The sequence below is a fragment of the Molossus molossus genome, unplaced genomic scaffold (assembly GCF_014108415.1).
Source record: "Molossus molossus isolate mMolMol1 unplaced genomic scaffold, mMolMol1.p scaffold_m16_p_3, whole genome shotgun sequence".
Classification (NCBI taxonomy): domain Eukaryota; kingdom Metazoa; phylum Chordata; class Mammalia; order Chiroptera; family Molossidae; genus Molossus; species Molossus molossus.
Window position 1 is genome coordinate 45,272 of NW_023425366.1, and position 12,471 is coordinate 57,742.

At 51.6% G+C, this 12,471-nt stretch overlaps 1 protein-coding gene across 1 annotated transcript in view; it reads right to left on the reverse strand.

Annotated features, from left to right (window-relative positions):
• Positions 1-2,898: 2,898 nt before the first annotated feature.
• Positions 2,899-12,471, reverse strand: part of RAB3C (RAB3C, member RAS oncogene family) — a 112,606-nt gene continuing 103,033 nt past the window's right edge. Inside the window, exon 5 of the mRNA XM_036280454.1 lies at positions 2,899-3,550. Within this exon, the coding sequence (XP_036136347.1) occupies positions 3,363-3,550 (188 nt within the window). The 3' untranslated portion in view covers positions 2,899-3,362. The remainder of the gene's footprint in view (positions 3,551-12,471) is intronic.

The following is a 12,471-nucleotide window of genomic DNA, read 5'->3' on the forward strand; positions in this document are numbered from 1 at the left end:
ACAGGGACAGGGACCACCAGTGACCCACAGAGGAACTCGGGCTCTTCACAAGTTCTTCGAGGCAAGAGCAGCTGTTTGGTGGGGCAGCAGCGGTGAACTAACTCCCGCCCCAAAGCGGTTTTTCTCGTGAGCCCATAAGTGAGATGCCTGTGAACTGGCCGTTTTCGGACGAAGACACTCCTGCACATTCTTCATCAGTTCTCGTCCCGAAGGCTGACCTGCAGACCCACTCTGTGGACAACTGTTTGACAAAACAATTTCCAGTCCAGTTTTCTTTTACAGTGGAAACAAAAGTCATGTGCCAAAACCAAAGCTCTGGGAAGCATTTACTCAAAACAAGGTTTGTTTCTGAAGGTAACGGTGGGGGAGAGGTGACAGGTGTCGGTAGGAAGAGAAATTCCCCTGAAACAATAATCGAATTGCATCGCAGACCAAAGACGACGTCTGACATGTACAAAAACAAGCACACATCCTACAGTGTCTCCATCTTTTGAATATACATTTACTTGGGCCCCAAGTAGAAATGACCTGTGGGCACCGTTCACGCTGCGGGCAGGTGGGGAGGACACCTGTGCACCTGTGTCTGTGTCTGGGTGGCACATCGGCCAAGGGCTGAAAAACCTTGGACTACAGTTATAATTTGTAAGTAATATGACTTGATGACAATACATAGAGGTTCACTTAGTTAACCCTGGGCTGCTTCCTTTTTTGCCAAATTAAATGTTAAAACCAGGATCTCCTGATGAGATCAGGAAGAGAGAATACTCTCTTCACCTTGCTTTAAGGGAGAGACACCAGTGTTCAATCACTCAGGCTCTGTGGCATCCTCTCGGAAACTTCTGGATGGAATTCACACCCAAGTGGGGTTCGAAGTGAACAACTGGTTACAAAGGCTCTGGTCCCGCTGAGGTTTGGAAAACTAGGGAGCTCCTTGAATCACCGCCGCCCTGGGGCACAAAGCAGCTCACCTTCGGCTGTGTCTCCGGCTCTTGGCTGTTTTTCTGGTTCTCCAGCCAATTCATTTCAGTAGCAGTGAGTTCTTTCTTGTTTACTTTTATTCGTCTTTATTTTATGCTGAATTTACTCCCGGACCATCGGTTTTTGTTTCTTCCGTTTCTTCTGGGGTATCTTTCTCTTCTGCGAACCCCTCTTCGGGGGTAGGAGCAGGCGGCGGGCACCCAGTGGGCGGGCAGGGAGAGCGGCGGGTGTCTGGGCTCCTCCGCCCACGAGCTCTGTCCTGGGGGCTCCGCTCTGCTCGGGGACCAGACCTACATCTAAACCCTGACCTTCAGCATCGCTCTCCGCATTTCTGAGCATGTGCAGCAAAAGCTCAGCGCTCTTTCTGGGCCCGACCCTGTGTGCAGCCCCCGCGTGGCCGGCCCAGGCCGCGGGGCCCACGCCGCGGGGACAGCACAGGTTGCTCCGCGAGGCGCCGCCTTCAGAGACGCGGGGCTTTTCCAAGACGCGCACCCAGGGCCGGGCGGCTCCCGCGCTCTGCAGTGAACACAGGCCCGAACCTCTTGAGTTGCATGATTTGTGGGGTTTTCTGGGTCAAGTGAATCGTGAACCATTTTCAGAGGTCACCTCTGGCCCCTTCGGGAAGAGCGCAGTCAGTTCTTCGGGGAAAAGTCTGAATCTCACCCTCCCCTGCGCTGTCCGCCCTCCTCCCGCTGTCCCCGCTTCACAGCCACACAGGCGGTTCCTGCTGGGGGTGCGGGGGAGACGGGCTGGGGGGGCAGCAGGGTCTCCCCGGCGGCGGGGCCCCTGCTAGTCCCGGCGCGGACACGTCACCTCCTGGAAACTTGGGGAGACGCTCACCGTGTCTGCTCCCGCCCGCCCCGCACGTCCACGGTCCCTGCCGAAGCCGCTGCCCCTCACACCCGAGGAAGCTCTGGCGTTTCCTCAGCCCCACGGAACCGAGACCTGCCCTGTGGGTGCTTAGTGGGGGGGGGGGCATGGTCCTGAGAACACCCCCCAAGCAAGCTCTCTCCCGGCTCCCTCCTCAGACCCCCGAGGGCCTGCGACCCCCTTCCCTGCGGACACAGCGGCCTAAGAAACTCACACCCGCGCTCGCTGTCCCGGGGGCTCCATCTCAGAAGAGCGGACCAGCAGCTTCCACCCCAGCACCGCGCAGGGTTAGTCAGCAAACGCTCCTACCGTCCTACCACCTTCCTACCGTCCTGTCGGCTGCCGGGGTGACCCCGCCCGGCCTCTGCCTTGTCCGCACCGGTCTGCAGGGAACCGGGGCAGGGTGGGGGGACAGGCTGGCGTCCTCCCCAGGGGTCTCTGAGTGACTGAGCACGTCCGAGGCTGACAGGTGGGACCGGCTGAAGAATCAGGACCAGCTGGACTGGATAAGCGTAGAGAGGGAGGGGTCTTTTCCTCAGCCTGCGAGCCATTGAGATAAGGTCCAACCAGGTAAAAATGTGGACAGGTGTGAGCAAAAGGCCTGGCTGGGAAGTGGGCTGTGTCCCGAGGGGGGGGGGCTCTCACTCATTTTTTAGGTCTCGTTCCATTCGGGTGAATATCCGTCTCTTAGGAAACTTGCAAAGGCCTCAGACATAACATTTCCATTTCTGCATAGTCGGTGGTCTCCCCAGTATTAATTACACTGAAAAATAGACACATTTCCTATGTAGTAAACTGCACAGAAAAATTGTACTATGTCCACTTGATTTTTTCTTTTTTTTTTTTTTTTTTTTGTTAATTCTCACCAAATAATATTTTTACAGTAATTTTTAGACAGCGTGGAAAGCAGGGAGGGAGAGAGGGAGAAACATCGATGTGAGAGAGACACATCGATGGGTTGCCTCCTGCACGACTCCAGTTGGATCGAACCTGCAACCCAGGTACGTGCCTTTGACTGGGAATTGAACCTGAGACCCTTCGTTCCAAAGACCAACTCTCCAACTGCTAAGCCAAAGCGCCAGGGCCCTCTGGATTTTCAGTTAAGAGTAAAGCAAATAAGGTCTCCTGAGATCTCCAGCTTCCCTCATCACACAAGCAGTTCCTTGGCTATCATCCCCACCGGTGACCAGCGTGATTCAAACCCATGGCACAAAAGTCAGCAGTAGTGAATTACAATCTGAATCCCAGCAGTAGCTTAATCTGCGCAGAAATCTGAAACAGAAAGACCCTAGAAGACAAATAACAAGTCACATGCAAGGACCAGATATTTGTGGATGGAGAGTCCTTATGAATTCAAGATCATGTGTTCGCCACATAGCAACCCAAGGACTCCCCAGAATGTGATGCGGGCAACACCCACTGACATCAGCCACTTCCCTCCAGTGGCTCCCAGGCAGTTAAATGAGGGCTGATCCACCTCTTATCACCAAGGCCCCCCGCCCTTGTGGGAGGAGTTAACAGCCACAGCTGGGCTGCGGTGGGGGAGGGGTTTCCTTGAGCCTTGTGTTCTGCTTCGTGGCCATGGCAGCCTCATTGGTCTCCAGACTCTCTGACATTTTGTCGCAGATGATGTCCACCAGGCGCTCAAAGGTCTGCTTGACGTTGATGTTATCCTTGGCACTTGTTTCAAAAAACTCAAACCCTGCAAGAAACACAGGAAGCACAGCTCGGTCATTTGCAGACACGGAATGAACTGGGTTATGGCTTGAGGGCCGGCGGTGGCCTGCTGGGCGGGGGTCCGGTGGGGGAGACGGAGGCAGACACGAGCTGTCCTCTCAGCAAAGGCGTGGACGCGCTGGTTTACCTGTCGTTTCTCTGCAGGTGCATTTGCGCTACCAGCTGAAAGACTAGTGATCCCTCGGCCGTCAGTCACGGTAGCGTCAGGAAATCTCATCACTGAACGTGGTTCCTTCCTCCTCCCAAGCCCAGCCCCCACGCAGCCGCTTGCAGTCTTTTCTAGGACTGATGTTATTTGGCATTTATTTTCTTTCCCCCGTTTGAATTCCACCAAAATAATTCATTTTCTCTTTTATTTTTTATTAACTTGAAGCTTAGATTTCCTGTGCAGATTCTGCTGCAAAAGGGATCAGTGGAAGCCAGTGTGATCTAGCTCACCCTCCCTATGCCTGATGAGAGCTTGGTGGGGGCCTGGTGAGCCCAGTACTGGAACGGACACAGGGGGCACTGACACATCACTGCGGTTCCCTCCGGGGTGCGTCACCTCCTGCAGAAAATTGAGTGAGGGTACCTGACAGCCCTCCAGGGCTATTTGTCCACAGCTTCTGTCACCTGTCAGCAGCAGTTGTTTTTACTAACATCTGGGAAAGGACATTTCGGTAAATTTCAAATGAGCGGCCAGAACTGCAAGTATAAAAAATGCAGCGAGTTTGGTGGCCAGCGCACCTGGGCAGAGGCGGCTCTGTGGGCTGCGCTGGGCACAATTGGTCACTCCATTCACGCCCCCAGGCCGGGCTCGCCAGTGGGTTGCCATGACAACCGCTCCACCAGGCCAGCCAGAGACTGCTCTGGTCCATGCAGGGGACACAGATTTAGGGTGTACTGGGCTGAAGACAGAAATGCTTTCCTAATCCAGTCTGCATGTTACACCCTATAAACCCTCTGGTGACATCTGGCCCTTCTCAGAGGGCCACGCGGATTCAGAATGATTAAATCCTGCGGTCTCATCCCAGCTTCTGGGGCCAAGGACAAAGAACAGACTAACCACCCAGTCAAAATCCCTCTGATCACCAGAAATACTTATTTTCTTGAATAGTATTGAATGGTAGAGAAGAAAAAGCAATTCTCATGAGTTAACATTTCTAATTTAGCAATAATACTGTGCGTATATTAGTGAGATGACTCATCTGAGCGTGAATGGCTACTATACGCTATCCTTGAACCTAAGTGAATAGTTGCAGGATTTGAGCTGAAGGGCCTTGGGCAGAGCCAGAGTCTGTGGAGTATGGTGCATATTTCAAACCCGCTTTGGCTTTTATTGGTCTTTCCTGTGTCTCTCTGGGCAGTGCTCACAGGCTCTTACATTCTGCATTTCTTTGCAGAAAAGGCATCAGCCTATCGGGACAGATCACTCACATTTCAGATTCAGATCTGCAAAGGGCAAGCACGGATCTAAGGAAGTCCCTGTTGCCCAGATGGCAGAACCAGCTGCACCCTTGCGGGGACTTCCCAGGGCTCAGGGAGGCTGCTTCGTCACACGGCACCCAGACCCCGCTCAGGAAGCCAATGTCTCTCGCTGGGACTTTGGAGGAAAAAAAAAATCTGTCAATATGGCACAAATTCAGCTATGGGTTCAATTCCTTCATCTCTTCTGCTAATACTCCCTTTACTTATCAGCATGATTCCAGAAGGCTCTGAAGTAGGGGCCTCGTAAGAGATCGTGGCCATTGTGCAACCTGGCAATTCACACAAGTCTTTGTCGAGTGCGACTCCTTTTATCTGGGCTTTGAGAACCCTGTGATGCTGGTACAATTTGAAGTCAGTAAAATTATCCGTGGTCCCACCAGCCAGACTGCTCTCAGTGCCTTGGCCTTATTTTTTTTTTATCCTCACCCGAGGACATTTTGCATTAATCTTCAGATAGAGCAGGAGGGAGAGAGAGAAAAAACATCGATGTGAGAGACTCACACTGACTGGCTGCCACCCACACAACTCCAACTGGGCTGGGGACAAACTGCAACCGAGGTACATGCCCTTAGCGGGAACCGAACCCGGGTCTCTCTGGTCCACAGGCCGACGCTCTAACCGCTGAGCCACACCGGCCAGGGCGCCTTGGCCTTATTTAACCTGGAATCCCCAGCAGTCAGGAGGGGGCGTTCATGGTGGAGGGCACGGTAGTATAACACCTCTGCACTGACCCAGCGCGGCTGGAGAGAGGTGCCCGCTACGGATGGGTCATCACTCCAAGACATGGGATCTAGCCACGCTGCAGTACTTACGAGCTTTCAGACCATGGGCAAGTCACAGTTTTATTCTCATGTTTCTCACTGATGACATTTGTCTGACTTGGCTTCCAGGGCTGTCATGAGGCTCGAGTGAGAAAATGTATATGAAAGTGCCAACAACTCGGAAAATACCCGGTAACAACAATAGTAACGATGAACTAACGTCTGCGTGGTGACTGCATGACAGATGCTACTCAAACCACTTCCTACATTAGAACTCATTTTATCCGTGACGTAGGGGCCAGTGTAACCCACTGATCAGGAAACACAGGCGCCACTGGCCAAGTCCGTCACCTGCTCAGCTGTCACGGCAGCGCTGACCTCTGAGCTGTGCCTGTGCAGGTCCTGCCCCTCCGCCACCCTGAGGTGGGTACCGCTTGGTCCCAGTTGAACTGGGAGTTCTACGTTAATTAATAATCACAGTATGCACTATAAACTTTCAACAATTTAAATAAATACAAAGTAACTAACTAGATTTAATGCTGTCAGTGAACAAACAAAACATCGTTTTAAAATGGTCCCTGAGGAGATTCACTCTCCAGAGCTCGCCTGCACCTTGCCCCCCCACTCTTCCCTTCTGTTTCCTGAGCTCCAAGGGCCCCCTTCTGCCTCTGCAATTCCTCCTGAGCGCATGCAGCCCAGCTCACTCCCCTTCTCTACCTCTGTCACTTCCTAAATAAACGTTCTCTTATCATTTGAAAAATAAAAATAAATAAATGATTGCAAAGGTAGCCTGATACTTTGTGCCGTTTAAGATTCGCTGAGGCAGCCATCAGGACAGTAGAGTCTCTACAGAGTTATACATATATACTCGGCCCTTGGTCAAATGATGCGGATGTTAGGAACACTGACCCCCATGCAGTCGAAAAGCCACATGTAAGTTTCAACCCCCCAAAACAGGGGATTGGTTCTGGGAATCCCTGCAGATGCTCAAGTCCCTCATATAAAATGCTGTAGAGCAATGCATACCATCGCCCCCCACATCCACAGATCCCCAAATCTGGATCAAAATTACTGCTTTTAATCCCCAGCTGGTGAAGTCCATGGATGGAAAACTCAGGGAAGCGGAGGGCTGACTGTACCATTCATTGTGTATAAGTGGCCGACACAGTCCAAACCCATGCCGCTCGGGGTCAACTGTAAAAGGTGCTGACGAGGGATTGATATCCAAAATATACAGGGAACTCATGCAACTCAATAGCAAAAGGACAAATAACCCAATCAATTAAAAGTGAGATGTGAGTGTGAATGGACGACAGGTACATGAGATGATGCTCACAGCACCACCATCAGGGCAATAGACATCACAACCACAGTGAGATATCACCTCGTGCCTGCCAGGATGGCTGTTATCAAGAACGTTAAGAGATGAGCACTGGCGAGATGTGGAGAAGGGGACCCTCGTGCGCTGCTGGTGTGATCGTCACTGGTGCAGCCACTGCGGAAACCAGTGCGGAGGTTTCTCAGACAATTACAGAGCTACCAAGTCATCCAGCGATCCCACTCTGGCAACATATCCGAAGGAAACAAGAACCCACTGAAAAATAGCACCATTACTTAGACTAGTCAACACATGGAAACAACCTGTGTTCCTGGACAAATGATGACGACTGTGTCACAGAATATACAACAGAAAACCATTTAGCCAAAAAACATGAGGAAATCCTGTCATTTGTGACAACGTGAAGGCATTATGCTGCGTGGAATCAGTCAGAGAAACACAATAATGTGATCTCACTTATATACTGAACTTCAAACAACAACCACAAAATAAACAAACCCAGTCTCATAACAAAAGCTGTGGTACATGTACGCAATGGAGTACTATGCAGCTGTAAGAAAGAAAGATCTCTTATCCTTTGAGACTACATGGAGGGACCTGGAAAGTATCATCCTAAGTGAAATAAGCCAGAGAAAGACAAATATCACATGATCTCACTTATTTCTGGAATATAATGAACTAAACAAACTGATGAACAAAATATATCCAGAGTCACAGAAGTAGGGTACAGACTGACACTCCTCAGAAGAGATAGTGGGGGGAGGGAAGAGATAAACCACAGAACTTATATGCATGTACACATAACCAATGGACATAGACAACAAAGCTGGGGACAGGGAAGGAGGGGATGGGGAGGAAGGTGTCAATGGGAGGAAAAAGGAGAAACATCTGTAACAAAAATAAATAAATAAATAAATAAAAGAGAGAGATCAGATTTGTGGTCACCAGAGGCCAGGGTGAGGGGTGGGTGGAGAGGAATTGCAGGAGGGGCTCAGAAGGTACAACTTGTGGGAATGAGTAAGTCAGTACTGGGGATGCAATGGCAGCATGGTAACTAGTTACCGCTCTGTGCCGTAGACATAAGTTGTGAAGAGACAAAGCCCAGTGGTCTCATCACAAGATAAAACATTTTTTGCAGGAGGTAGTTATATAAGATGATAGATGCTAACTAGAGTTACGGTGATGATCGTTTCACAATATGTATAAGTCAAACCATTATGTTGTGCATCTACACTTATACTGCACTGTATGTCAGTTAGATCTCAGTAAAGCTGGTAAAATTAGGTTTCTGGCTTCTCTTTAAACGCTGGACTACACGGCTGGTGTGCATGGCTGGCTCAGGTCCCATGGACCTTCCCCCTCCAGCTGACCGGTCTGTCACTCCCGTCTCTCTGACTTGACACAGGTCTCGACTGTGTGTGCCCCTCTTTCTCGGCACCCCCATCACTGTTCAGTCAGAAGAGGGAAGGTGCACAGAGAAAGGGGAGTCCGTCCCTTACTCGTGTGCAGGCCGTGTAACAAGCTCTTGCCCTCAGGGGTGGAAATGTCTGGAGAGAGCCCGAACTCCCTCTGCGCCGGGGTGGACCTGCCTTCCTGATGTATTGGACCTTCTGGTAAGTCATTATGTGTCCAGACTGCACCACGTCCCATCTGAGGCAAACGGTTCTTCTAGTACCTTCCTTATGTGAAAGAGTCCTGTCCACTTCTCTTTCGGTTTCGAGAGATTATTCCCGTGAGGCAGGAATGTTCCGCCCGGGTGCCACAGGAATGTCTAAAACATGCAGTTCCTGACATTGAGTCAGGGGCACCCTCCTCCTTCCCCTCAGACTCTCAAATAAAACATCGGCAACGGTCAACACAACAATAGCCATCTGGTGTGAATGAATCAAAATTATACCTTTTTTTTCCACATTGGCAAAGAATATATTTTTGGTGTGCTGCAGAAGTAGTCATTCCCGCAGGTGCCAGAGAGGAGCGGCTGGAAACCACGGACTTGAAGTTGTCTCCTTCAGCCAGTCTGCCTTAGATCAGTGTTTCCATGGTTACAGACATGCGTCCTCACATTCCCAACACACACTGAGCCCGACCTGCAGAGCCCGGGCCCTCCGCCTCGTCGCACCTGCTCCCCCGCGTTCAGCCCTGCTCAGCCTGTGTCCGGGCCCCAGCTTGTGCTTCTGAGAGACCGCAGGCTACGCCCCATAAGAGGGACATGTACTTTGTGATCCCTGATAACATTATAGGGGTTCAGCAAATACCTGTCAGATGGGTAATCAGAACAAAAAGTCTCAAATGCGGAAAGAAGGGGAGGCAGAGTTCGTAGCCGGGAGAGGTGACAGTGCAGGAATGTCCGTGCCTGTCACAAAGCCCCTGGAGTCCGTGCTGGGCAAGGGGATGCGTGCCGGGGGGGGGGGGGGTCTGGATTCCCTGAGCCTGGACAGGGCACAGGGCCACTGCGGGTGCAGATGGTTAGGGACACCTGTCTGCTCTGGGAAGAAATATTCACACAGATTATACACCCTTCAAAACTGGGTCCTTACAAATTATTACTAAAAAATGTTCACTTCTTTTGGAAGAAATTCAGTATCTCTTCTGCCCTTGTGCCTCCAACTGGATTTTGGGGACACGTCAGAGATGTTGAGATGTTGACCTTTCTGCGAGTTCGGAGCCTGTCAAAATGACCCGTCTTCTTCCATCGATCATTTCAGGACAAGACACCTCCCTCCCCTCACTAAGTTCTCCTGGTTCTTCCTCCCACGCCAACTGGTTCTACTTCAGGAACATTTATATCTTTAACGATTGCTCCCAATCTTTTTCTCATTTAATATTTAACAATTGTACATTTAAAACTTCAGTTATGAGATTATACATATATAGATGGCCACCATGTTATAAATTTGATATAAAATAAAAACCTAAAACATTGCTACATATTGTTAAAGGTACATGAATCTATAATAAATATTACAAACATGCCTGAGAAACGTGTCACCAGCTACAGGATAGGATTCATCTCTGGGGCGACTCCCTACCATCTCCAAACAGTCCCACCATCTTAGTGTTGCAAAAAGTTAGTGTTTAAAACGTAGACTCCTGGGCTTCCGCCTCAGAAGTACTGTGCTCACTACAGTACATTGTTACATTGTTGTTATCATTAGTTATTGTTGTTCATCTCTCACCGTGCCTACTTATACATGAAGCTTTACCAGAGAGATGCACTGTAGGGAAAGGACAGTGTATGTAGGGTCTGGTACTCTGCTGACCAGGCACCACTGGGGACCCTAGCACGCCCCGCCGGGTAGGGGCGCCCGCAGAGCCTGTCCCTAGCACTGCGGTGCTCTTCCCTGACAGCAGGGTTGTCACTGTTCCCAGTACGAGGCGCGAGGACAACACCTGGTCAGCGTTTGGTGAATTAAGGCGGACTGGCTGCATCCGAGTGTCGGGCACCCTGCACGCGCCCTATGCAGACAGCTACTCACAGCGACGGTTCGTCGTCACCTAGTCGATGACACAGTGCTGTGGAGCCATCTGCCAATACATGGTGATAACACTGAGAACAGCCCCCGACTCTGCGGTGCGTGATGGCCTCTGGACAACGGCCTATACCAGCTGCTAAAACAACACAGCAAAGGCCTCTGATGCCTTCCCGGAGACTCTGAGGGCCCCTCCCCCATGGCGATGGCTCGCGGGCCTCTGAGAAGCTCTGTCCTCTCGAGGAGAACGAGAGGCATTGAAGGAGGTCAAGGACCTCTAAGAAGGCACGTGTCCGTTGCCATGATAACTGCTGACTTTTACTGAATAGAGAGCAACAGCCAACCAGAAACCACCGGAAGATCCTGCGAGGAACACAGTGTGCCTCTGGCCTTCTGGCCCCTCCTCCAGGTCTGCAGCCCGCAGTGGGGTCCGCCCTTGTCATCACCCCCTCTCAGCACCCAGCACTTCGTTACTGGTGACATGAAACAATTCTTGGATCTGATCTAAAATCTTTGAGCCAAACAATGTTCAGGTCTGTATGTGGAGGAAATTTGTGTCTGTGTAGAAGTTTCTTCCCCGATGTGGTGTAGCCCTGACCTGTCAGGGAAACACGGGGAGGGAGGGACACTCTCGGGACGCCACGTGACCACCTCTCTGAGCTTTCCTCTCTCTCCTGGGGGACCCTTGTTCTCCACCCTAACTTCCTGAGGTGCTGGGAAGACTAGGAAAAGGTGCCAAGTTTCCCAGACGACAGCACGTGACCATGGGCAGCACTTGGGACATTGGTGGAGGCGGGATCACCTTTAGTCTCACGAGCTTCGCCTCCTGAGGACATGGTCAAGCTCTCAGACTGGACGTGCACACTAATTCATGAACTGACCAGGTGCAGAGTGACCCACTGGGAGACACCCCTTCACCCCGTCTTCAGGTTATAGCCCGAGGCCCTGCCTGTGTCTTAGGACTTCTGTGGGCTGAGATCATCATTAAAAAAAAGGAGAAAGTACCAGGTAGAAACTATCATAATGAACCTCATCTTGTGAGGGTCAATGTGTTTTATAAAACGTGTTTCATTCTCTTTCCCACTGTGTGTGTATCTCCTGAGTTACCGCACTAAATGCATTTCTCAGTGTAGATCCCAGGCAATAGGGCGGGAAAACCTGAGCTCTTCCCTGCTAAGAAATTTCAGTATTCTCTGTGGTCTTCAGAAGGGGGGGACTGGGGGAGGGGAGGGGACTGGGGGAGGGGAGGGGACTGGGGAGGGGAGGGGGAGGAGGGGCTGGCTGAGGGGAGGGGACAGGGGAAGGTGGGGGAGGGGAGGAGGATTGTTCCAGCTCCCCTTTTCAGGGCTGCACCGCCCTCCCAGTCCAGGCTCTACTCCAGCCATCACGCTGGGCTCCAAGCCTCTGCCCACTGCTCAGCCTCTCGGGGCCCCAGCTCCCAAGGCCCCCGCTTCTTGGCTCCCCGCGTGCAGTCTGCTCTCCACGTCCAGTGCACATGGTCTGTCTGTTTCCTCCTTCAATCACGCTTCCTGCTGGCTGCTCATTTCTCAGCTGTCCTTCCAGGCCCACCTGCACTGCTCCGATCTGCCCGTCCTCCCGACTCCCACACCTTCTGCCCCCTCCCCCTCTGGGTCCGCCCCTTGCTCCCCTCTTGGCACCCCCCCTAGGTCATCACCTCTCCTTATCCAGTTGCTGTCTTGCTAGTTCTGCTTCCTTGTGTACAACTCCGGTCCCCCACTTGAGTGAAAGAATCTTGGCCCGGGACTGTGTCCCCTGTGACGTCTGACACCACGAGTGGCATATGACAGGTGCTCAATAAAACGCCTGAAGTTACGGAGCTCGCGACTCC